This window comes from Mobula hypostoma, chromosome 9 (assembly GCF_963921235.1).
Source record: "Mobula hypostoma chromosome 9, sMobHyp1.1, whole genome shotgun sequence".
Taxonomy (NCBI): domain Eukaryota; kingdom Metazoa; phylum Chordata; class Chondrichthyes; order Myliobatiformes; family Myliobatidae; genus Mobula; species Mobula hypostoma.
In genome coordinates, this window is record NC_086105.1 from 24,456,219 (window position 1) to 24,481,771 (window position 25,553).

The 25,553-nt window shown below is 39.4% G+C and overlaps 1 protein-coding gene across 6 annotated transcripts in view; it reads left to right on the forward strand.

The window, feature by feature from the left end:
* The window catches only part of dock4 (dedicator of cytokinesis 4), a 366,243-nt gene that overhangs the window by 290,829 nt on the left and 49,861 nt on the right, over nt 1–25,553 (forward strand). For all 6 annotated transcript variants that reach the window (XM_063057889.1, XM_063057890.1, XM_063057892.1 and 3 more), the window contains exons 39-43: nt 11,997–12,138; nt 16,922–17,088; nt 17,242–17,328; nt 17,514–17,690; nt 23,167–23,250. In XM_063057889.1, coding sequence (XP_062913959.1) covers nt 11,997–12,138; nt 16,922–17,088; nt 17,242–17,328; nt 17,514–17,690; nt 23,167–23,250 — 657 coding nt within the window. The remainder of the gene's footprint in view (nt 1–11,996; nt 12,139–16,921; nt 17,089–17,241; nt 17,329–17,513; nt 17,691–23,166; nt 23,251–25,553) is intronic.

Consider the following 25,553-nt stretch of genomic DNA (forward strand, 5'->3'; position numbering starts at 1 on the left):
ATTTCAAAGCTGAAGTTTTTCTTTCCTATCAACAAAATGATAAGCGCAATAAAGATTTAAGATAAGTATAAATCACAATTAGTTGTGTTTTCTTTCCAGTAATAGTATGGCTTCTCACATTGTTAATAGTTTTCAAAACGGAATTAGAAACACTTCCCCACATTCACCATCTTCTAAACCTTGTTAACACTAGTCAGAGTTACTGCCATTCTTGAAGCACATATTGTTCACTGTTAAAAATAATTTCTGTGACAGTTCTAGAAAAGTTTCATTGAGGCCAGAGCTACATTTACACATCTGGAAGAACGTGTTTGAATGTGTGCAGTACACCTCTGATTTTTTTTTATTATCAGAGAAACATTATATACATAAAAGAAGAAAATCTTTAATTGACACAAATTTCACTACCAAGGGGTTAAGGAAATGGTGGATGAACTAAATAATAATTTGCATCTGTTTTCAGATGCAAATCTAGACTCTAGCACTATACCAAACATTCGAGTGTCAGGGGGCAGAATTGCTATTACTAGGGAGAAGGTGCTTGAGAAGCTGAAAGGTCTGAAGGTGAATGAGTCACCTGGACCAGATGGACTGCACCCCAGGGTTCTGAAAGAGGTGGCTGGGGAGTCTGTGGAGGCACTGTTAATAATCTTTAAAGAAGCATTAGGTTCTGGCATGGTTCCAGAGGACTGGAAAATTGCAAATGTCATTCTATTCTTCAAGAAGGGAGAGAGGCAGAAGAAAGGAAGTTATTGGCCAGTAAGCCTGACTTTAGTAGTTGGGAAGTTGTTGGAGTAAATCGTTAAGGACGAGGTCTCAAGGTACTTTGAAGCACATGATAAAATAGGCCGTAGTCAACTTGGTTTCCTTAAGGGAAAATCTTGCCAGCAAATTTGTTGGAATTCTTTGATGAAATAACAAGCAGGATAGACAAAGGAGAATTGCTGGATGGTGTGTACTTGGATTTTCAGAAGGCCTCAGCATTAACTTGCAGTTTTCAGAATTTAACAAGATAGGGGCCCATGAGACATTTGGAAAGATACTGGCATAGATGGAGGACAGGCTGATTGGTAGGAGGCAAAGAATGACAATAAAGGGTAGTCTTTTCTGGTTGGCTGTTGATGTCTCGTGTTTCTCCGCAGGGTTCAGTATTGGCACTGCTTTTTATGTTATATGTCAATCACTTGGATGACAGAATTGATGGCTTTGTGGCCATGTTTACAGATGATACAAAGATAGGTGAAGGGGCAGGTAGTGTTGAGGAAGCAGAGAGGCTGCAGAAAGACTTAGACAGATTAGGAAAATGGACTAAAAGTGACAGATGGAACAGTGTTGTGAAGTGTATAGAGATGCACTTTGGTAGAAGGAAAAAAAAGCATAGATAATTTCTAAATAGGCAGAAAATGTAAAAATCCAAGGTGTGAATGGACTTGGGAGTCAGTGTGCAGGATTCTGTTAAGGTTAACTTGCAGGTTGAGTTAGTGGTGAGGAAGTCAAATGCGATGTTAGCATTCATTTCAAGAAGATGAGAATATAAAAGCAAGGACTTCGTGCTGAGGCCTTGTAAGGCACTGGTGAAGCCTCACTTGGAGTATCATGAACAGTTTTGGGTCTCTTATCTAAGAAATGATGTGCTGCCATTGGATAGGGTTCAGTGGAGGTTCACGAGAATGATTCTGGGAATGAAGGGTTGTCGTATAAGAAGTATTTGATGGCTCTGAGCCAGTACTTGCTGAAATTTATAAGAATGAGGGAGGAATTTCACTGAAACCTATTGGATGTTGAAAGGCCTAGATAGAGTGAAGGTGAAGAGGATGTTTCCTGTGGTGGAGAAGTCTAGGACTAGAAGGCACAGCTTCTGAATAGAGGGGCATCCATTTATTATGGAGATGAGGATTTTCTTTCACCAGCGCGTGGGACTTGTTGCTGCAGGTGGCTGTGGAGTCCAGATCATTGGGTGTGTTTAAGGCGGAGAATGATGGGTTCTTGATCAGTCAGAGCGTGAAAACTTATGGGGAGAAGGCAGGAGAATGGGGTTGAGAGGGTAAATGGATCAACCGTGATAAAATGGTGGAGCAAACCCAATGCGCTAAATGGACTACTTTTGTTCCTATTTCTTATGGTCAATAATTTTAAGAATAACCATGAAACAAAACTTAATAAAACACTTCATTATAACATTGCAATGCACAACTTTGTCATGCTAATTTTATAGCAACTGGACAACAAATACCTCAGCCTAAGATTTGGAAGCAGTGATGAAAATAAATTGACCTCTGTTTCCCAACGGAAGATTTCATGTTAAGTGAAGATATGCTGCAGATGTTGAGGAATGCGTTGTCCCAAGCAACAAAATCCAGAATAAGTGAAATCTTATCCCTTTGTAAAATAATTAAACATCACGTAACCTTGGCATATTTTCTCTGAGCTACAAGGAGAGCAGCTTTCTACACAGATCAGGCAGCTCGCCATCTCGTGACAGAGGAAATGCTGCATTGCACAGGATGTCTGAATCAAAAAGGAATAAAGATTTTTTTTAGACCAAATGAAGATGTTATATTTACTTGTAACTATAGAGCAGAGACGAATGATATGATAGTACTTTAAATAATCCCTTACACTTATGCTTAATGTGTCTTTTAACGATGTTAACAATTTTGTAGTCAGTTGAGCAAGGAAATGTCTAAAATTGCTATTGAATAATGAGACAATAGTGAAGAGCTATTGTTTTGGAAATGTTTTCCAGCAACTTTTGTAACTATTGTAACCCTCATTACAGTAACTAGAACACAATTTGTTGACCCTGTTTGTTAATTCCATTAATGTTCACAGTTATAAATATGTATGTTTGGACATTATATTTCGTTCAAGATTATTTAACTATTCTGAGCCCCTTTGTCTGAGCACACTGAGGATATTAGTTTGCATCACTCAAAAGGAAAATACAATAGCTCAGAAATTTACTTGTACCCAAACTTGAGCTGCTAAATTTTGACCAAATACTAATCAGATATTACCAAGCAAAAACAAAATTGGGACATCTTTGCTCTAAGATGGTGTTGTCATGATTTATTGTTTTTGAGAGTGTAAAACTCTGCATGTACATTTCACCTTCCCTGTTGGCCACTGACCCATGAACAGCAGATCAGCATCGGCTGCAGCTGCTGTGATGGGGAAGCAGCAGCAAATTGGGGAAGGGGAAATCACATGAGGGGTCGGAAATGTTAGAGGAAGGATAGGATTTTAATGACCAGTGGGCATTCTGAGATGTGCAGGGGGAGGAGTGTGTGCTAGGAAGTTAATCAGATTGGAAATGACTCCGGACTCCTTGTGTTGATGTTCAGTAAGGCAAGTCATAAAGGATGGAGCAACTCCTAACACAACTTTTATTGGCGATGGTCTATAATCAACCAACAGTAGCTGGTACAACTCTGACAAAAAGGGTGTCACATGGAACACAGTTTCTTTCAAATAACATAAACACACCTGTACATTCTATTACTTTCCCAAAATAGAACAATGGTAACGATCAACTCTCTCTCTCTGGCTATCCATCCCATAGGATGATAATGATTCCTTTCAGTCAGTTAGTGGGGTTTGATATAGGTGTCCTGGAGTGGCTGTACACTATCAGCATATTGTCATTGGTTTACTCTTCGCATTTGCTAATCAGCTAGTATGTAACAAATAATCAGTAACTTCATCTAAACTAAAAGATATAAACTTCATCTAAACTGATTCCTAAGCTCTGGAACCTGGGCCTTAGCAGTCAGATCTACAGCTGGATCTTCAACTTCCTCACAGATAGGACCCAGGCTGTGAAAATAGGGGACAAGCTCTCCTCTACAATCACTCTGAGCACCGGTGCCCCACAAGGCTGTGTATTCAGCCCCCTGCTATACTCTCTGTACACCCATGATTGTGTAGCCAAGTTTCCATCAAACTCAATATACAAGTTTGCTGATGACACAATTGTAGGCCGTATCTCGGGTAATGATGAGTTTGAGTACAGAGAGGAAATTAAGAACCTGGTGGCATGGTGCAAAGACAATAACCTATCCCTCAACGTCAGCAAGATGAAGGAATTGGTTGTTGACTTCAGAAGGAGTAGTGAACTGCACGACCCTATTTACATCGGTGGTGCGCAAGTGGAATAGATCAAAAGCTTTAAGTTCCTCGGGGTCAATATCACAAATGACCTGACTTGGTCCAACCAAGCTCAGTCCACTGCCAGGAAGGCCCACCAGCGCCTTTACTTCCTGAGAAAGCTAAAGAAATTTGGCCTGTCCCTTAAAATCCCCACTAATTTTTTATAGATGCACTGTAGAAAGCATTCTTCTAGGGTGCATCACAACCTGGTATGGAAGTTGTCCTGTCTAAGACCAGAAGAAGCTGCAGAAGATGGTGAACACTGCCCAGCACATCACACAAACCAGTCTTCCATCCTTGGACTCACTTTACACCGCACGCTGTTGGAGCAGTGCTGCCAAGATAATCAAGGACACGACTCACCCGACCAACACACTTTTCGTCCCTCTTCCCTCCCGGAGAAGGCTCAGGAGCTTGAAGACTCGTACGGCCAGATTTGGGAACAGCTTCTTTCCAACTGTGATAAGACTGCTGAACATATCCTGACCTGGATCTGGGCCGTACCCTCCAAGTATCTGGACCTGCCTCTCAGTTTTTTTGCACTACCTTACTTTCCCTTTTCTATTTATGATTTATTATTTAAATTTTTACTATATTTACTATCGATTTCTACTCCAGGGAGCACGAAGCGCAGAATCAAATATCGCTGTGATGATTGTACGTTCTAGTATCAATTGTTTGGCGACGATAAAGTAAATAAATAAATAAATATCTACAAACTTTCTTAACCTATATGAGCTCTTCAAATGCAGTGACCATGTTATTACTTCTGGTGTCCACTCAGGACATCCTCAAATCTGATGATTTTCCCCTTATAAGCTGATCATTTTCTACTCAGTTCTGGGTAACTCGTGTCCCCCTTTCTTTGTCTTACGCAGCAACAGCTAGATCATGGGGCTGGTCCTATAACTCAAACTCGGGCTTATTTTGCACATCGTTATTGATTACAGTCTTCTTGGGTGATACAGGCATGTCAATTAATTTATAAGCATCTTTTGGGACCCACCTCCTAATTTTTCACCATATAATTCCTGTCTTGCAGAACCTTAACAATCTCCTCACAGCTCCATCTTGACAATCCTCCATGCCCTGCTGATCAGCCAATTTCACCTTGAAACCATTTCTCCTTTCTGCTTCCTCTTCCTGCACCCATCCCTTGTAAGTCAGTTAACACCCATCTCTGTGTCTGCAATCAGCCACAATTAGTGCCTCACCAAGGAATTTTTTTCTTTTGGAGTCTGAAGCAATTGTGGACAAAGCCTCACGAACATTTCACCTAATGTTGCTCTTCACCCCAGAACTATGTCTCCCCATTCTAAGACAACATGTGAATGGAACTCAGTATGGTGGACAGACTCAGTAAGCACTTTGGAATAATCTTTTAGCATTTGTAAGAAAGAATGAAATTTAGTGAGCTCTCTAGTGTCCAATACAGCCGCTGCCTTCTCGTCTTCCACCATCGCTTAAGATCATACCAGTCAGAGTAGGCAATAACTCAGCTTGGCTCTGAAATAAATGCAAATATTGACCTTATATACAAAAATGCTACAATATAAATTGGTGCAAATATACTTGTAATATGCCAGAAGCCTCTGCAGCACCAGTGTACAATGGATTTATGCCCAGCCAATATATAGTCTGTGTACTCAGCCCTTCCCCTTCAAAGTGGGTGACTGCAGTTGTTTATATTACTTATAATTACCTTGAAACAGACTGAGTATGACAATTCATTTTAGTGTGTTGGATCTTTCTGTTGTACTGCTGCAAAATGCTCCAGTAGGGTGCTGCTTATCAATTGTATGGGTGGTGACATCACAGCAATTGATCCACTTCTATGTCAGTCACCATTTTTGTAAGGTGACCATTTATCTTTGAAAGTATATACCATTAATTTTTGGAGTAGTGCACTATACTTGCATCACCTCTGCCGCAACCACCCAGTATTATTTTAACGTGCCTTCAAACCTTTGTGACCTAAGAATTTCATTAATAAGTTACTCTCTGTGACCATATGGAATAGCGCAGCAGACAGGGAATTTGTGAAACTGCTTCGTACTTTTGTATGGATGTAGATTCCATGATGAGGCCACTCAGTTTATCTCCTCAAACGTTGAGACGTTGGTGTCATATGCTACTGTATGAGTTCTCATCACTTGTCCCATACACCAGACCATTTCTCCTAGTGCGCACTCTTATAAAGGTCTTGAAATTCCACTTCTTTGCCAATATCTTTAGCCTGAGCAAATGTTTATAACAATTTTTTTCTGACTTGGTTGCATATGCTAAATCTTGTAACTCTTAATTCTGAAGGTGCTAGTTGAACTATTTCTTCAAAACTTATACAATAGCTCTATTGGAAACATCAGCTATGGGTAATGGAGCTAATATCCTTTGGCCTAAGGCCTGAATAGTATCATTTTCTTTTTGCCAGTAGCTGTGTTCATCTGTTCTGTGTCTTCTCCCCAGACCTCAACAATAGTATTTGTTCTTAAGGACATAACTGCGCTTATTTCACATTTAGAATAAAAGGCTGAGATACCTCTCCAGCTCACACCACATCTACAATGTCTAGCAGCTGCCATCATCACTGCTCCATCCAAAGAGCCCAGCTCTCTGTTACTTCACACTTAAATGCTTTTTGCTTCTTCCTCAGACATCAACACTCCAAACACATTTCTATGTAGCATCTTTAAGTGCTTTTGTGTGGTACTTGAAAAGCAAAATTAAAGCAAGGATAGAGATGCATATAACACTTCCTTTATTAAAGTTAGTCAACCTTTATCAAAAGCCATATGACATGGGATATGTAGTTTCTTTGAGAGAAGTTCTCTAGACTGCAGTGGTTTAATGGCTTCTTGACCTTTCCAATGCCTCAGGTAACATCTAAGATCAGCATATTAAAGCTTGCACTTTTATTTTTGTTCAGCACATATTCTTCCTCACTAGTCACCTTGTGATTTGCTGACTATCACAGATGAATAATATGATATGTTTGCATATATCACCTATATCTTATATTTTGGATTTTAATGCGTGATATAAGAACAGTCATTTAGCACATTTTATTCTTCAGCTCTTAAATTTACAAAATAATCCTATTATCTAAATCTTGCTGTAGCTTATCTTCAATTTGTTCAACAGAGACCACAGTAGAGGTCAGTAATGTGGCAACCTCACACCTTGCCTCCTTCTCCCCCGAGACTGCTCAACAGTTGAGTCAGACCATTCTTCATCCACTCTTTACCCAGAAAATGTTCAGACTCTAGATTCCCCAACAGTCTAGGGGCTATTGATCTCATCCTTGGATATTCTCATTGACTGAATGTCACAGAGCCTGAAGTTCCAAAGTTCATGACTCTGAGGAAATTACTTCCTTTCTCATTATCCAGATAGTTATAGCCAGCAGATGAAACCTCTTGTCTCAATCCCGTTAACACTTTTCAGAATCTTTTTCTGCTTTAATGAGATTAACTTTTAATCTAATAAACTCAAATAAATACAGGTTTGTTTTATTTGATATTAGCATGCTTCTGAGTACTTCAGATATAGAGCAAAGCAGAGCACTCCTCCATAAGTGCAGTCCATGTTTAACATGTTTGCATATAATAATAACTTAACTAAATTATTAGTCACATAGAGGTTAGGCCAGATTTCTGTATATAAATTTGGGGTTGTCAGCTCTAAATTAATCTGTTGTTGCCCAAAGGAGGCATGATCTTGTATGTTTTAATTTACCTCATTGTAACCTACTGGATGCATTTCCCACTTCATTTGCTGACTGAATGAGAAAGGCACCCACATTAGCCATGATGCAACCAGTCAATGTAGTTTCTACCACACATCTATAGAAGTTTGGCAGAGTTTGAAATGCTGAAACTTTGCAAACTTCTAAGAAAGTCGAGGCACTGCTGTGCTCTACTTATGTGCTGAACCCAGTTACAGAATACACGTGGACTAAGATGTTCACCATCCTGTGCTATCACCAGTGGGATCATCAGTTGATCTGCCACCTGTCTTCAGGAGTTTCGGCCTGCTTATGATCAAGACTCCCTTGAGGTGGTGGGCCAGCAGTGCTAAAGCACCACCTCCCACTGGTGAGCTGAAAAACTTGGCATCTGCCTCTATCAGAGTTGTTGGTCGCTTCCATCCAACAGATACTCTGCTCTTCAGGTGTCTTTGCAACTACTGAAGGGTTTGCAAAAGATGTATGCACTGTCTGAGTATCTGCCCCTCTGGACGTACTTGGTCCACACCCATGCTGATCCTTTCTCTGCTGCCTCAGCTACAGCCCTGCTGGTTGACTTGATCTCTCTTCTAGTGAAGGACAGATCCTATGAAATCATAACGCTGAGTAATTTAAATTTGCTAACCCTCTGCACTTCTGATCCCTGAGGAGGACTGGCTCATGGACCTCTAAATTCCTCTTCCTATAGTCAATAACCAGCTTGGGCTTGCTGACATTGATTGAGAGGCTGTGGTTGTGCCACCACTCAGATGCTGATTTATCACCACCTTTGCTTTGGCCAATGATGGCGATGTCATCAGCAAACTTAAATAATCCATTGAAGCTGTGCTTGGCCTCACAGTCATAAATACAAAGTGAGTAGAGCAGGGGGCTAAGCACACAGCCTTGTCGTGCACCTGTGCTGATGGAGATTATGGAGGAGATATTGCTAATCCAAACAGACTGGGGCCTGCAAGTGAGGAAATCGAGAATCCAGTTGCTCAAAGAGATATTGAGGCCTTGGTCTTGGAGCTTATTGATTAGTTTTAAGGGGATGATAATATTGAATGCTGAGCTGTAGTCAATGAAAAGCATCCTGATATACGTATCTTCACTGTCCAGATGTTCCAGGGTTGAGTGAAGAATCAATGAAATGGCATCTGCGTTGATGATAGGCAAATTGGTGCAGATCAAAATTGTTCCTTGGTTTGGAGTTGATACGTTTCATCACCAACTTCAAAGCACTTCATCACAGTAGATATAAGTGCTACCAGATGATAGTCATTGAGCAGGTTACCACATTCTTCTTGGGGACTGGTATAATTAAAACCTGTTTGAAGCAGGTGGATACTTCAGAGTGCCAGAGCGAGAGGTTAAAGATATCAGAGAACACTCTAACCAGTTGACAGCACAAGTATTTAGCACTCGGCCAGGTACCCTGTCTAGGCCAGATGCTTTCTGTGAGTTCACCCTCCTGAAGGATGCCCTCACATTGGCCTCAGCGACTGAAATCACAGGGTTGTTGGGAGTTTGTGAAGATGTCTCCATGTTTTGATGGTCAAAGTGAGTATAAAAGTCATTGAAACACACATACAAAATGACAGGAGAACTCAGCAGGCCAGGGAGCATCTAAGAGTCATTGAGATCATTGGAAAGCAAAACCCTGAAGTCATCTGTGGTGCTTGGTTTCACTTTGTAGGAGTGATAGCATTGAAGCCTCCCCACCGCCCCCACATACAGCTGTTGAACATCCTTCTGTGATTTGCTTAGTCTGGAATTGCTACTTTACGTGTAAGATGGCTTTCATGAGGTCATACCTGGCCCTCTAGTGTTTTACTTGGTCGCCAGACCACTAGTGTGGTCCTCAGCAGATTACAGATCTCATGGTTGATCCAGGGGTTCTGATTGGAGAAGATTCTGAATGATTTTGTGGGAACTTGTTCATCTCTGATTGTTTTTATAAAATCTATGACAACCGTTGCGTATTGGTTCAGGTCCTTGAACATGGCCCAGTCCACCAACTCGAAGCAATGCATGTCCCGTAGTCCTTCCCATATCTTTCTCTTGCTCCACTGTATTCAGTGGTTCACCAGTCCCTGGCTCCTATCACACACTCAACAGGCCTTCAATCAATCACACTAGCACTGTGATGCACCACTCATGTTCAAGGCAGTCAGACCAAGTGCATTGGTGTTTGGATTCGGGTCTGGTCACAGTACTCTTTGATAAAACATTTCAACTTGCGTCAGTGTGGACTGTATTATTGTACATGTAAGCTGCTGTTTATCAAAGGCAAGGGGTGTGCACCATTGCAAGACATTTCACCTTTTCAATTAATGACTCCAAGTTGGATTGCTGTGGAAAATATTGTGGGTACTTGGATAGGAGTTGGATTGGCTGTGGTTCAGATAAAATTTTATACCTCATTTGACTACAGTGCATCCTCCTTCATCCTTAATATCAGGCACCTCGACCTTCCCTCCTTCTCAGAATCTGTTAGCATTGTCGTAAAACTTTCAAGACTTCTTTCCTACCACAATTATATGACCACTAGAAATATTTCTTCCCAATACTTATTATCCCTTGCTTGTTTTCCCTGGTGCAGTTAAGGTTGAGTATTTCAATTCCACTAAGGATGAAGTACACACTAATGAAGTTCCCTGTCTCTGCAGGTCCTGTCAGTGCATGTCCACAGAGAGATGACACAGATAGTGGCAGTTCCACCTCACCATGCCAGGCAGCTGGAAGTGTAGCAGCTAGTAATACAGATAAAGTCCTGCAAAGGGGAAAAAAACAGTCAGTATTCTGTGAACAGGATTTCTTGTCTTTATACTAAAGTCCTTTAAACTTCTGAGGAATCCACAATTGAACAAGCAAACTGATTGAGTTTCTTGGTGCAATTCTAACTGGTCAATAATCAGAGCACCTCAAATATGCAGCCTCCTTATGATGATGCAGTGTTTACCATCACACTACGCACTAGCTGGACTCAGGGAGAGGAAGAGGCATTTTAATGTTTTGAAACCCATAGCTGAAACTGCTTAGAAGAGAGCTCTCTGAAGGACAAGGTCCTTTCATGGTTTGCTGAGAACAGAGATAAAGGTTTAGCACATACAATAAGGTGAAGAGATGTGCTTGCTTTGTATAACAGTTACATTGCACGTGGAAAGGGTTGCCATGGAGTTGGTGTCTGCACTGGCCTCAGAACCAGAGGTGATTAACGCATTCAGAATGCTGGAGGAACTCAGCAATTTTTGCATCATTTATGGAATGAAGGAGCCTTGGCCCAAAATGTCGACTACTTATTCCTTTCTAAAGATGCTGCCTGACCTGCTGAGTTCCTCCCACATTTTGTGTGTGTTGCTCTGGATTTCCATCATTTGCAGAAAATCTTGTGCTTATATTACTATATTCTGCTACCTGCACTCCTGCAGACAAACGAAGTGCTGAGCCTCAACTTCACGATGATGGCGGTAACACAGTGGGAGCCGTACTTTCTGCTTGTTCACATGACAGCCTTCCCAGCCCATGGCAGGTTCTGTCCAACCTAACCACTTCTCTGATTCATGATGGATTAATTTGGCCGAGGTTTCCAAACTAACAAATGAGCCGTGTAGTAATTGAAGGATGAAATATATGATTTTCATGTTTTGTTTGACTCTGAAGTACGGTACCAGCCGCAAAAGCAAACCCAAGCTTAACGGTGTCTCGGGAATGGACTGCTCAAGGATACATTTGAAGGGCAGTGGCACTGAAGGGCAATGAAGCATAAGCTTATTATTACATGAGTGGAAGGTATAACTATCAGCCAGTCATTTTGTACAGCAAAAGAATAGCAAACATTTTGGAGATTTTCTGTCTTTGCTGATTATTGTGGATCTGTATTGATTTACTAACTCCCTGTTGGTAAGTGTGGTGGTGAAATTGCTTTACCTATGCATTGTTACGACAATCACGCTCAGGCAGGTGTATTCTACTCCTGCCTGCTTCCTTTTTGTGTGTATTTAACATAGGCTGCTCTGTCTACTGCCAGTCTGTTAAAAAAATTATATATTCCCACATTGTGCTGCCCTGTGTTAGATGCCTGTCAGATAACCACTGCCTTGTCTTTCACCCCTAACAGAACAAGGAGTTTGTTTGTCGAGGACATGATTACGAGAGATTGGAGGCTTTCCAACAGCGAATGTTGAACGAGTTCCCACATGCGATTGCTATGCAGCACGCCAACCAACCCGAAGAGACTATTTTTCAGGCTGATGCACAATGTATCCTCAGAACTGCCACTGGCCTAAAGTGGATCCCAATTAGATTTGCATGGGTTCTGGGCTAACCAGTAGTTTTCTTCAGTTTTATTAACTGTTATGTGTAAAGCAGACAGATTTTTACACCAGTCAATTTGGATGTCTATGAAGATAAATGATTAAACTAGGGTTAAATCAGTGGGTTGCTGGCAGCATGACTCGAGGGCCTATTCCCCGCTGTATCTCTAAATGAATAAATATCTGGAAGTGTCTTCAATATTTATTATTTTGGAAATTATCTGATTAATGGATGCATTTTTTATTTATAGTATGTTTTACTACAGTCAGAAGTCCAATACTGCTGCTGTTCACATTGCATGACGAGATTGCAGAAGCCTGTCAACTCAAATAGTTTTATCAACAAAAAAAAATGACAGGAACCCTCCATAGAATTATTCCTGCTCACGTCAGTGTTGTTTTGTATTCCAATATTGAATGTACTGGCAGACTTGAGGTTATATCTGACCCACTAGTGCTCCGATTTGTTCATGGTGATCCAGTCTGGATGTGAAGTCTGATTGAATTGACCTTTGACCCCTGACCCCCAGGACATGTCTGACAGGGCAGCAAGGCCTTGGTGCACTGTTGAGATGTTTGCTGCAGAGTGCCCCTGCAACATTTGACATGAGACACATTTGAGGACAGATCCTTATTCCTGTCACTGGTGAATGCATGGATTGAGGTTATCAATATCATCCTGAAAGTTCCTTCCCAACATGGAGCAGTAATCAGCCAGACCATCCCAGAAATCAACTTGAATGTTGCATTTCTTTGAGAAACCTTGAATGCTTTACTTTGTGGACCTGGTCATCTTTTACTATGTCAGAGCTTGGAACAAAGAACCTGTTTCAGGAACCAGGCGTCACAGACAAGAGACATGGTCTGTCCAGGGTAGCTGACCTTGTGTAAGGAGTGCTGTAATGTTGGGAATGCTGGCCTAGGAGAGGACAGAGTCCTTCATTCTCTTATCCTTTCAGTGAACTTGGAGAGGTTTATAGAGAAAACATTGGTGGTATCTTTCCAATGCCTCGAGGTGCATGCTTTAGGTTGTCCAAGTCCTAGATATGCAGCGGAGGGCAGCAAATACTATTACAGAGTCCCAGAGTTTTGGGCCAGATCACTGATCTTGATCTTTAAATTACCCTTTGCCTCCACTGTTCAAATGCTGATGGTGCACTGACAGCGTTGATGAATATCCTCATTGATGTCTATTCACTGAGATTCAGATGATCCTTTTAGAATGGATCAGTTGAAATGAGACATGCTGAGCTTCTGGAAGCACAGACTGTGCCTTGTGTTTCAATAAACTCGAAAGTCCTCTTCATGCAGTATTTGAGTATTTGAATATAAAATCAAAGAAATAGAATAAACCAGAATATGACAAATCATAATCATTGCACTTTTTTGCTGACCTATTCGGAGGGAATTCCGAACTACAGTTGATAAGCGTGCTTTTCCTAAGTTGTGCAAGGACTGTGGTTTAAATTGTGATGGTATTTGACAATCTGTGCGAAGAGTTTAATAGGAAGCATACGGGTTATGCATGATGTATTTCACTAGTTTGCTATCCAAGGCTGAAGAAGTTGTTATTTCTAATTTGATCAGAATTGCTAAGGTCTGTGCTATTTCCTGAAAAGTGTACATTAGATCTGTACTTAATCTGTGTATCATTACAAACATTGCAATATAAATAATACAGACAGATGGCAGGCACTTCCTGTATGAATGACACATCATGAGATGTCATCTCTGGCAAACGAGCTTGTCAGGAATTTATGTTCCTTCACGGCTCTTTATCTCCCCCCCCCCCCACCAATCTCTTTTTTCCTCTCCCCCTCCTCACCAAACACCTTGCCCTTCTGTATAAAAGGCCAAATAAAACGCGATACACATTGGATATCTATCTCTCTCTCCCCCCTCTCTCTCCCCGCTCTCTCTCCCCCCCGCCCTCTCCCCCCTCTCTCTCCCTCCCGCCCTCTCCCTCTCTCTTTTTCCCCTGAGTCAGAGAAATGTAATTGAAGCATCAGCTTGTTACTATATTGTTCTAACTTTGTCAAATGTCTCAGGCTGCATCACAGGAGCATATGGAATTGGAACCAAACAACTAAAACCTTAGTCAAAGAACTTTTCAAGAAACATTTTAAAAGATAAAAGGGAAGTAATAAAAAGGGGAGATGTTTAAGAAAGGGATATCAGAGGTGAAACCTTGACAGCTGAAGAGGGAATCAACAACCAATTCTGGAAGGAAGCCAGGGATAATTTGGAGCCAGGGGAAGTGAAACTGTTTCTGATTGGATGCCTGCCATCTGATAGATAAGAATGGAACTAATCAAGTTTGGTCTCATCGACCTCGAAATTGTTGGGGGATATTGAAAGGTGATGATGTGCCGAATTAAAATCTACAAGCAGGTCAAGAGTCTGAGAAGTGAAAATGAAGTGTGTAATTGTGAATAGTGTGATTTGTGGATTTGAGTAGTTTCCATACATATGACAGATGGAGAAATCTCAAAGGAACTTGGACAGTAGACATGAGTTATCAGGGTCTTGGGAGAAGGTGTATAGGTTACCAGAAAAAGGAGTCATGGATGAATTTCATTTCATGGCCATAGGACAGTGATAGTGACCCATTTGCAGTAGCTGAATCATTGCCTGCAAGAAATGTAAGGAATGCAGCTGATGCAAGTGCAGGAAGGAAATCCAGGCTGTTAGTAAGTTTATGGGGATATGAAGGAACAGGGGGAGGAAGCTCTTGGACAAGGTGATCTTGAAAAGTTGTGCTGGAAGACGGGAGAAAAACTAGAGAATGACCAAGTTCCATTTCTTGGGCTTAGTGGACCTTAATAGATTGGCACTAGGCTAAGTGAAGTGCTGGAGGCAATTCATTGACTCTTGCTTTTAAAAGGGACAAAGATATCCAATGTGGAACTGAATAGACTTGTGCATAGAAAAAAGTGCCAAATGTCAGGCAGCTGGGCTTTTCAAAGCCCTCTTGGAAGTACGTTAATCCCTTGCCTGTCCATCTACCGAAGAACAGATGCAGAAGTAGGGTGAGGATGAATAATGTGAATTACTGTTGCATTATTTTTCCTAAAGAGAGTGACAGTACTGGCAATGTGAACGTTACTATCTTCTTGTGACTGGCATATTTTCAACTTACAAAACATTTTCCAGTTTTAGTAAATGTAATCCATGAACAAAATTTTCTTCGCAGCGTTGAGTACAAATATTATTTATGAGACTGTTTTTCATAAATCCTGGTTCTCACTGAAATTAACTTGCTTTTATCAGCTTATTCTATCACGCAAGTTAACTTATTCATATTAAAATGAAGAAATGTAAGGTGGAGGGTGCATGTGTTACTTTTTGCAATGCTGGAATAAGTTACTTTCCCCTAAATTTTCCCACTCTTAAAGTTCACTACAGGTAAACCCGGTTTCATTTACATGGTCTGCCAGCAAAGCAGTTTGACAGTGAGAAATTATATTGTCATTCTTCAGGCCTCAGAAACAAAAGAAAAATATCTTTTCAAATTAACATTGCTATTGTCTTCAAGGATAAATGGCCAAATGAATTTTGTATCTAACTGCTTGAATAATTTTAATTGTACTTCATAATATTGGATTAAGTTATTCACTGTTGATAGTCAGTCTGCCAGTTAAATACTCAATCTATTAAGGCATGCAATTCTGTGAGCATCAAGCCTGTATTGCAATTTTGATTCAACCAGGACTTATGAATCCTTAAATTTATCTTAAAAGTCTGATTTTCTTTATCCCCCGAGTGTAAATATTTGGAAACAGGATGCGAGTAGTAACTGCAGCTTGTGGTTCACTCTGTCCATTTATTCAGTCCAACCAGGATTCATTAAGACTTGACTTAGTTTCATTGACCAGTAGTGGGAAAACAAATTTGTGGTTATTTGTATAAGGTAGCAAACAGTTCTGGACATGATCCATCTGGTGAACCCAGTGAACCTTGGAATGTTTCCAGCTTTCCTTAAATAAAATAAGGGCAACCTTACCTTTTTATAGGAAAGGATATATGTCAAGGCTTCTCAGAAATGGCAGACTACTCATGATCCTATGTTTGAATTGTGCAACTTCTGGCGTCATTCTGCACCCCACTTCGGAAACTGACTCATTAGCCCCAAAACATCACAGTTAAGATCGTTCGTCTCTAAATCTTGCTATGGTTTTGTTCCAGCTAGAAAACGTACAACTTTATTTTGAAGTTTGATGACACAGCAGTGGAACATTTTGTCACAGCTAACTTGGTTCCATTCAAACCAAAACCAAAGCAAAAAGTCAATGCCATGGTCCACAAGAAGTCCAGACAAATAAATGTATCTAGATTCTATTGCTTAAGGATGTTTGATATGTTATTTTGAAGTACTTTTCTAACAACGCATGGCTATTTTTGTATGATGTTCTCCTTCTAAGACAATATTTTCGTAGCAAATATTCCATAACATACTTTTCAGAGGATCTTTTAGCAGCTCTTGCCCTTTTAATGTGTATGTTCAAAGTGCATAATTTTAACTAATGCTGAAACTTAATTTTAACTGTCTGGAATTCCATCACAAGCACAACCACTGGACATGCAACTTATTTCCAGTATGTCCTGTTTCATTTCAAATGTTTAACTTCTGAACATTTTGTTTGAACAGTTTCGCTATTTTTTTTCCTGTGTTCACAACTGGCAATCAATTATTCAGCTTCGAGCTATATTCTTAACTTATAACATGCAGACCTGCAGATTTATGCGGTAATTCCCATTCCTGAGAATCATGACATACTGCAGAAAGAAACTATACCTGATCATATTAAGAGTTTTTATAGAGTCAACAACATCTGGCGGTTCAGATATGACAGACCATTCCACAAAGGAATCAAAGATAAAGAAAATGAGTTCAAGGTATGTCTATGTGTACAAAAACATCCAAGATTTGGAAGAATGATAATTTATCATTGAGATCTTTGCTTGAATCCATGTTGCTTCATTTTATATTAAAAAAAGAAAAGTAAGGAAATAGGTTCCACCATTTATCTGTTTCTCATTTCTTGTCAGAGTTTATGGGTTGAGCGGACAACGTTGACATTAGTTCAGAGTTTACCAGGTATTTCCCGTTGGTTTGAAGTGGATCGGCGGGAAGTGGTGAGTTCAAAGTGCTTCTTGAAAATTTGTTGACTGCAGAAATTCTGCACCTTACAAAATTCAGATTTCTTTCTATTAAAGTGAACAGAAACTAAGTTATTTAAAAGTTCTTCACAGATCGTCTTGTTTGCATTTCTTCTTTTTGTAAGAAACTTACCTAATTTGTATAGAAAATCTGTTTCTAGGTTGAAATGAGTCCACTTGAAAATGCGATCGAGGTGCTGGAGAACAAGAACCAACAACTGCGAACCCTAATCACCCAGTGCCAGTCAAGGCAGATGCAGAATATAAACCCTCTGACCATGTGCCTGAATGGGGTCATCGATGCAGCAGTTAATGGAGGACTCGCCAGATATCAAGAGGTAAATTAGAAAGGTTTGGGAATTAAAGACGACTCAGGAAATTTAAAGAAATAATTAACAGGATAATAGATTTCCCATAAATTTACGATCAGGAATGGCAACAATACTTTAACATTTATCATCTTAATTTTGTCAATCACTTCTTTCCTCCATACACAATGGAATTTCACCAGAGTATCCCAATGGTTAAAAGTAGCTGAGAAGAGTCTGAATTAATTGTTAAAATTTTGAGCCTAACTCCATAACAGAAGCATTAACTTGATGCCAAAGCCCATTTTTATCAAAAGATACATTAGAACAAAACTAAGAGTGATAGAAGCATTCAACATATAAAGTCGATTTAATGTAGAGAGACAAACATTGTTGTGTCAGAAAAAGAGAAGAGAGATGATGAGCATTTTTAAGACAGAGGACAGAGAAAAAAAATTTAGGAAGGTACAGACCAAAGATAAAGGTAATAATTACTTCATAAACTGGCACTTGGAACAAACTGATTCAGAAACAATTTGAAATATAACAAATTTAAGAAGTGTGTTTGAGGGAGAAAGGTTAACTAAGTGTGTACCTAAAATTATAAATAAGAAGTCCAGAGGATTGTAACGTGCCTAATCATGAGACCAAATGCAGTACACTAAATTGGATGGAATATATGTGAAGTGTTGGTTCATCTGAGAAATCTGTTGTTCCCTTGGATACCAGGGGAAAGAAAGGAAACAGGCAGATATTGCTTAATGTTGGTATTTAATGTTTACAGATAATTTTGCATTTTAATAGTTACAGCTAAAGCATACCTTTCACAAATGTGACTGTACCTTTCTTTTAATATATTAGGTTTTAAATTGCTTCTATATCATTTTGTTCCTACTAGTGATTTTAAAGTAACTGTTACCTCAACAGTGTTTGTTTCCACTCTGTCACATGTCTTTCCTCTGCAGTCCTCTATCTGAAAATTAAAACATTTTTATTGTCTCACTTTACCATTCTGACGAAAGATCCTTGATCTGAAATATAAACTGTTTTCCTCCCCAAAGTGTCACTTGACCTGCATGGTCTTGCAATTTCTGTTTTGGCTTTGGATTTCCAATGCTGTCAGTTTTATTTTTTCCAAAAATATCGTACTTGATAAGGTAGGAGGTACAAGTGAAATAGTCAACTTCAAAGAGAAATTTGCTAAGTACTGGAAAAGGATGTTGGAATTGAGGAAGGAGTGGGATAGTAGAAGTGAATGTTCTTCAGAACAGTCAGCTCAGATTTCATGAGCAAAGTGACTTTTGCACTTCTGTTCAATTGCTTTATTGCTATATCAGTCATTGGCTTGTTCTTTGTCAGAAATTAATTAAAACCAACTATCCCTTTGTCGTGGAGGTACCAGGTTTATGGATCCTGTGAATCCAACCCCTTTGAGAGCAACTTTTAGCTTGCATAACTTAAATATAAATTATTACATGATGTTTTCAATGTGCTAGGGAAATGATAAGTCATCCAGAGTTAAATTAATGATTAATAATTAGTTGTTTACAGCAAAGTCAAGCAACGGAAATATCATTTACTTGAATTCAGTATTTACTGAGATCCTGTGAAACCAATCATGATGCATTCTGGGCATTAAACAACTTTAGCAGGAAGGAGTTGCCAATTCAAGTTTTAGTGCTTTTCCCTCCTACAACAATCTACCAAATGTGAAAGATACTAAAACAATTAGAGCAGATGGAAGAAATTACTCTTTGTTTAAGTATCTTGGTTTTGTTTATTGCACTTGAGGATCATCTGTCATTCGTCACGCATTGCCTGAGTGCTCTTAGTGTTGATTATGGGTTGTGCGCAGCAAGCTGACAGTTTACACAAGGGCATTGTGAGCATCTCTAGGCATTTTGATTTTGCTTCCAATTTCATTGTACTGCCTGAATTTCAACAACCTGTGTTTTTATTGCACTTTTATTGTAATGGAACATCTCAGAGGTCCGCAGATCAAACATAATTTCACATAAAACCACATGAAAAGACATTTGAATATGTATCCTAAAGCTTGATTGATGGTTGGTTTTAAAAAAAATCTCAAAGAAATAAATTCAGGCAAAAAAATTTTTAGGGAAGACGTTGTGTACCACTGTGTCCTGGACGTGACTCTTACTGGTGGAGAGAAGAACACCTGCCATGAATAAGAAACAAAGAACATAAGAATCTTGGCAAATTATTCAATTGGAAGAGAGAGGTTTGGAGAACAAAGGCTAAGGCAGAAGTTGCAAAAATAAATGATAAGGATATTAAAACCAAAGTATTGATGGACTAAAACCGGGTGCAAGTAATTTGGCACAGAAATAATTCAGTATTACAAGAATTTGCAGTGAAAAAGCAACAAACCTCTCAGTCCAATAGGTACATGCTGTATTTCATGCCACACTAGGTTATTCTCCCTAGTGTTGATCTAAGCTCGACAAAAATTCCTTTTTTTTCCTTGTTCCTTTAACTACCTCTTAAAGAGTATTCACTATGACAATTCCTTCTGGTGATCAGTTCCGTATACTATCCACCCTCAGTAAAACTTCTTCTGAATCTCTAAACTTCTTATTTTTGACTAACTATTACCCACAACCCCACCTTGTGTCCTATTGTGTGGAAACGTTGATGTAGAATTCACATTTGCTGCGTAGTGAACTCTCGTGGTCACTCTGCTAGCAAATTTAGTAATACACAATGAAGACCTTCTTGACCACTAACTTGGTCTTGCATGTGGTCAGACTGTTCTTCCGCAAGGTCTACCTCAGAGGAGTGGGGAAAGAAAATTAGTTAAGATAAAGGTCAGGTGGGAGGTATGTAAGTTCTTGTGGAATAGAGGTCAGGGGTGGAAGCGAATTGCCTGGAATTGGATTGGTAAGTTGAAAGGTTGGAGTTAGGATCACCGGGTGAAATGCCAGTCAGGATATGGATAACTAAGTTGTGATATGTATCAGGCAGTGGATGGGGACAGAGATATTGAAGGAAGTCAATATCAGTTAGAGTTGTTCCAATCATTGGTTGATTGAGTGTGTGCAATCCTTGATCAGCTAGTGGAGCTTGGAGATTGAGGGGCAGGTGGTGAGGAAAGATGCTGATGGGGTGTGGAGGGATGAAGAATTAGTTTAATGTGTCCAGGGGAGAGGGAATGCAGTGGTTATTGTATGGTTAGATGAATTCTCAGTTGTGGCCCTCTACCAACTCAGTAGCTGATCCTATTTAATTGCAGTGCAAATCTCACAGCATGAGCCACAAATTACATGACAATGATACAGAGACAACCTCACTGATATTGCAAATTTTGCATTCTCCATGTATTAGGGGCCTCCGTGGTGCATAAAAATCATTGACCCAATATGCACCCAGCTCCCACAAGCAGTTTGAGTCATTCCGCAAGTTTAAAAAAATCTTCCAAACCAGTCTTTTTTTTAAAGAGGAAAGCTCTTGCATTTTTCATTCTTTCCTCTAGTTCTGATAGTGGCTGTGTATCCTTTGCATGGTCTAGAGACTAAGTTGTTCATAATATCCTCATAAGTGACCAGCAATTTATTTTAACTTCACTGCCTTTCACTTTGTTAAATTTAAAGCCCTCATCAATAACCCAACATCATGCAGTTTATCTGCTTTATTTAGACACAATGAGTATCTACACTTTTTCTTTCTATCAAAATGTATATACTCATACCAATGTAAATTGAAATTCATATACTAGTTACATTTTTGTTCTCCTAGTTCTTTCTGCATTTTGTCCCAAGTTCTCCTCTTTTTACCAAATCCCTTAATCTGATGATTTTCCCAGCATTTGTGCTTGTGAGTCCCAGTACTGTTTTCTTGATGTCGGCAGGAACATATAGGCTCATCGCTGTTTCATGTGGAGTTGTATTTCCCACATTTTGCCAGTCTTAGTGACTAGCCTTATCCACTAATCTCCCCTTTTCTCTTTACACCTGCCTGTTCTTTGATGCCTTGAACTATTTCACATATTCTGACTTTAGGTATGAGTCTACTGTTCCATCTTATTAAAAAGTCTTTTGAAATTTTTTGCATCACCTTTTGTCTATTCTTTCTTCAAAGAATTCAGCATTTTCAGTTTCTGTTTTTTTCTGATATGTTTGAACAAGGGTTCTTTTATCTTTTCTATCACTGATATTATATTAACTGGCCTGCAGTTCTCTGCACTTGTCCCAATTTCCTTTTAAATATAGAATTCCTATTAACGATCTGCCAATCCTCTGCCACTACTTGCTTTCCTAACAAGCCCTTCTACATTTGTAATTATAACTCCTTCAATTTCTCAAAGTAAGTTTGCAAGGGTGCTGTGCATCCAAGCCACAGGTTTAATCTTCATTCTAATTTTGATTATTATATGAAATACTAACTACATCTGACCTTTCTGTCATATTACCCTGCAAAGCGATACGTGGTGCAGGTCTGGACATAGATGGCAGAGTTTTAGGTGACCTCAAATGTACTAAGATTACATAAACACTATTGAAATAGCCATATCTAAGGTAACAAGGGCACAGAGGAATGCTTCAGCAACTGGAAAGCTGTTGCATTGCCAAGTACCTATGGTTTGAATATAGAGTAATTTCTGTTTAGAGGTCCAATGGTGCCTAACAACTGAGCTTCCAATACAGTTTGTTACTTAGTGACCCTGTTCAGATTAGAGTTTTGTATGTGTCAATATCTTTGAGGAGAGGTAAGGACAGAGGAGTAGTCTGATCATCCATAAAATGCTGGAGAAAGTGAAGAGTGTGCTATCCTTTCCACCATTGTGCATCTATGCGGCATGCAATAATTGAAACAAAGGTGACACTGAATATAAATGAAGGGCACAAACCTGGATTTAGTGGAAGAAAAGTGAATTGTTGAGTTCTACATGGCCGGAAGGTAAATATACAGTATTGGATTATGTGAGACAGAAATGAAATCTGTTGGAAATACTCAGCATCTATGGGAAGAGAAACAGTAGAGTAATTTCTATGGATCTGGTTTTTTAAATTAACGGAGCGTAGCCAGTGTGGTGGTAGTTAAGACAGTGATGCGTCCTCTCTACTTAAGATCATTATCAAGTAGATTCATGCTGAGAAGTAGGAGAGGACAGGATTGGGCTCGGGCATAAATTTCCTACATTATTAAAAGTTTCCTCACTTTATTAAGAATTTCAGTTAATTACAGACAGATTTGACCTTCTAACATCACTGCCTGTCCATAATTATACGTTGCTATATACATGAAGATCCTTCACTACCTAATGCATTAATTTGCATAATTTATTTTCTTGCATTTTCTCCCAAGAACTGGAATTCTTGTATTTCAAGCTATTTCATAAATAATTCTCCAATTTCTTGATAAACTGACAATTATATTCGTTATTGCCAGAGTGCAAATGTCTTCTCAGCCCAGTTGCAGATTCAGGGAGGTGAATAAGAAAAGCTTGGGAAAACTGCAATAAAACTGAAGAACTCTTCTATTGTAGGCATTCTTTGTGAAGGACTACATTCTCAACCACCCTGAAGATGGGGAGAAGATCTCTCGCCTAAGGGAGCTTATGTTTGAGCAGGTAATGCAGATGCATGTTCCCAAATTAAAAGGTATTCATTATCGGTAGTTAATGGATATAATTAGAACCAAACTAGAATATAAAAATGACCTACATATGATCAACAAACAGATCACAAGGTAGAAGACAGAGATTCATTTAGCCAATGTCGTTCATTCTTCAAAAAGAAAACCTCTATTCGTTTTCTCCACTAGATTATTTAACTCTTAAAGTAAATTAAGGTTTTGCCACCAGTTGCAGCCAGGAAAATTATTCCAAATCTTGTGAGCACTCTGTGGGCGAGGATGATTCATTGACATCATTCTAAATTGTCTTTTTGCCAGTTCTAAGCTTTGTTCCTTACTATAGTATCTTGGCAGGTGTTAAAGTAGTGCTTCAGATTTGTTGTGTGGCATTTCCTACCTTAAACACAAGCCAGTGAGATGAACAATGAGAAAATACCATTGGATTCAATAGTGCCTATCATGTCTGTCAAATGGAGCGATGCCGTGACCCACCAGCTGCAAACTCTTCCCACCTCTATCATGCCCATCAATCAAATTTTCAGTCAGCTAATTCCTGGGGGAGGCTAAAATAATCCCATAGCCAGTTTTGGATCAGAAACTAAATCCCTACTTCCTGTGACAATACGCTGTGAGAGATCTGCCACAAATCACTGGATGTAATTACACGTCCAGTAACTTAATGGAGTGGTTAAGTGCTTTGCAAGCCTTTGCCAATGATCCATAGACGTAGACTAAAATTCCTACACAACTACAAATTTAAATTTTTGATTAAATAACATTGAATTTAAAAACAGGCGTCGTTAAGGTTAGCAATAAACTTGGATTGTCATAAGGACGGAGTTCTCTGATGACCTTTGGACATGAAGATCTGACATTATTGATTCTGGCTTTTCTATTTCTTAATGAACAATAATGTTAACTCTTAACTATTCTATAAAATGATCCAATAAGCTCTGTACCAAATTACTGCAAAGAAATGTAATTATAAAACTGGAAGGACTATAATTTCTTGAACTAGGCACTGGAATAAGATGTAGCAAAGTCTCTATAATCCAGTGGAACTTGTGAATTCCTCTGTATGAACACCAGGGAATGCTGGTCATGCCACAGACTGACCAAGTGTTTTACTTAACAGAATCCAGCCTTTCAGCTAACATACTAAATTCCTCCATTCTGATGTCCAGGTATCACCCAATCAGCTGTAAGTTTAGGCATCAGTGCAATGAAGGGTGTGAGCATGCACTCATATACTCTTGCCTCTTTCCCCCTTGGGTCCCAATATTCTGTACATATGGTAGGAAAAGCAGAGAAAATTTCTGTCCATGTTAGAGAAAACAGAGTCACTGCTGGCACAAATGTATTCTTTCAGCCCAAGTCTATCAAGCTGCTGAATATAGGAAGCAAAAGGGTTTTTCTGGGAGTCCAGGCCGAACATAATTGTAATTGTTGAAGATGGTCAGTTATTTCATTTCTTTCCATTTCACTCCTGTAAGTAAAATATTGCAGATGTGTACATTAATGAATGTTAATATTCTTTCCTACTGAGTGAAGTGAAGTTCACAGTCAATGATGGCTACCTCCTTCACTCTTGCGGCACTTTCCAGAATTGAACAAGATGCTACAATTAGCAATAACTCTATTTACGAACCCCATTTCCAGAAAAGTTGGGATATTTTCCAAAATGCAATAAAAACAAAAATCTGTGATATGTTAATTCATGTGAACCTTTATTTAACTGACAAGAGTACAAAGAAAAGATTTTCAATAGTTTTACTGACCAACTTAATTGTATTTTGTAAACATACACAAATTTAGAATTTGATGGCTGCAACACACTCAACAAAAGTTGGGACAGAGTTAAAATAAGATTGAATATTCAAGTGTCAGTTCAAAAGGAACATTTCTCAACACAAGATTGCAGAGAATTTAGGTCTTTCAACATCTACTGTACATAATATGAAAAGATTCAGAGAATTCAGGGACATCTCAGTGCGTAAAGGGCAAGGTCGGAAACCACTGTTGAATGTGCGTGATCTTCGAACCCGCAGGCGGCACTGCCTAAGAAACCGTCATGCTACTGTGACAATTATAGCCACCTGGGCTCGGGAGTACTTTGGAAAGCCATTGTCACTCAACACAGTCCGTCACTGCATCCAGAAATGCAACTTGAAACTGTATTATGCAAGGAGGAAGCCATACATCAACTCTATGCAGAAACGCCGGCGAGTTCTCTGGGCCTGAGCTCATCTCAGATGGACCGAAAGACTGTGGAACCGTGTGCTGTGGTCAGATGAGTCC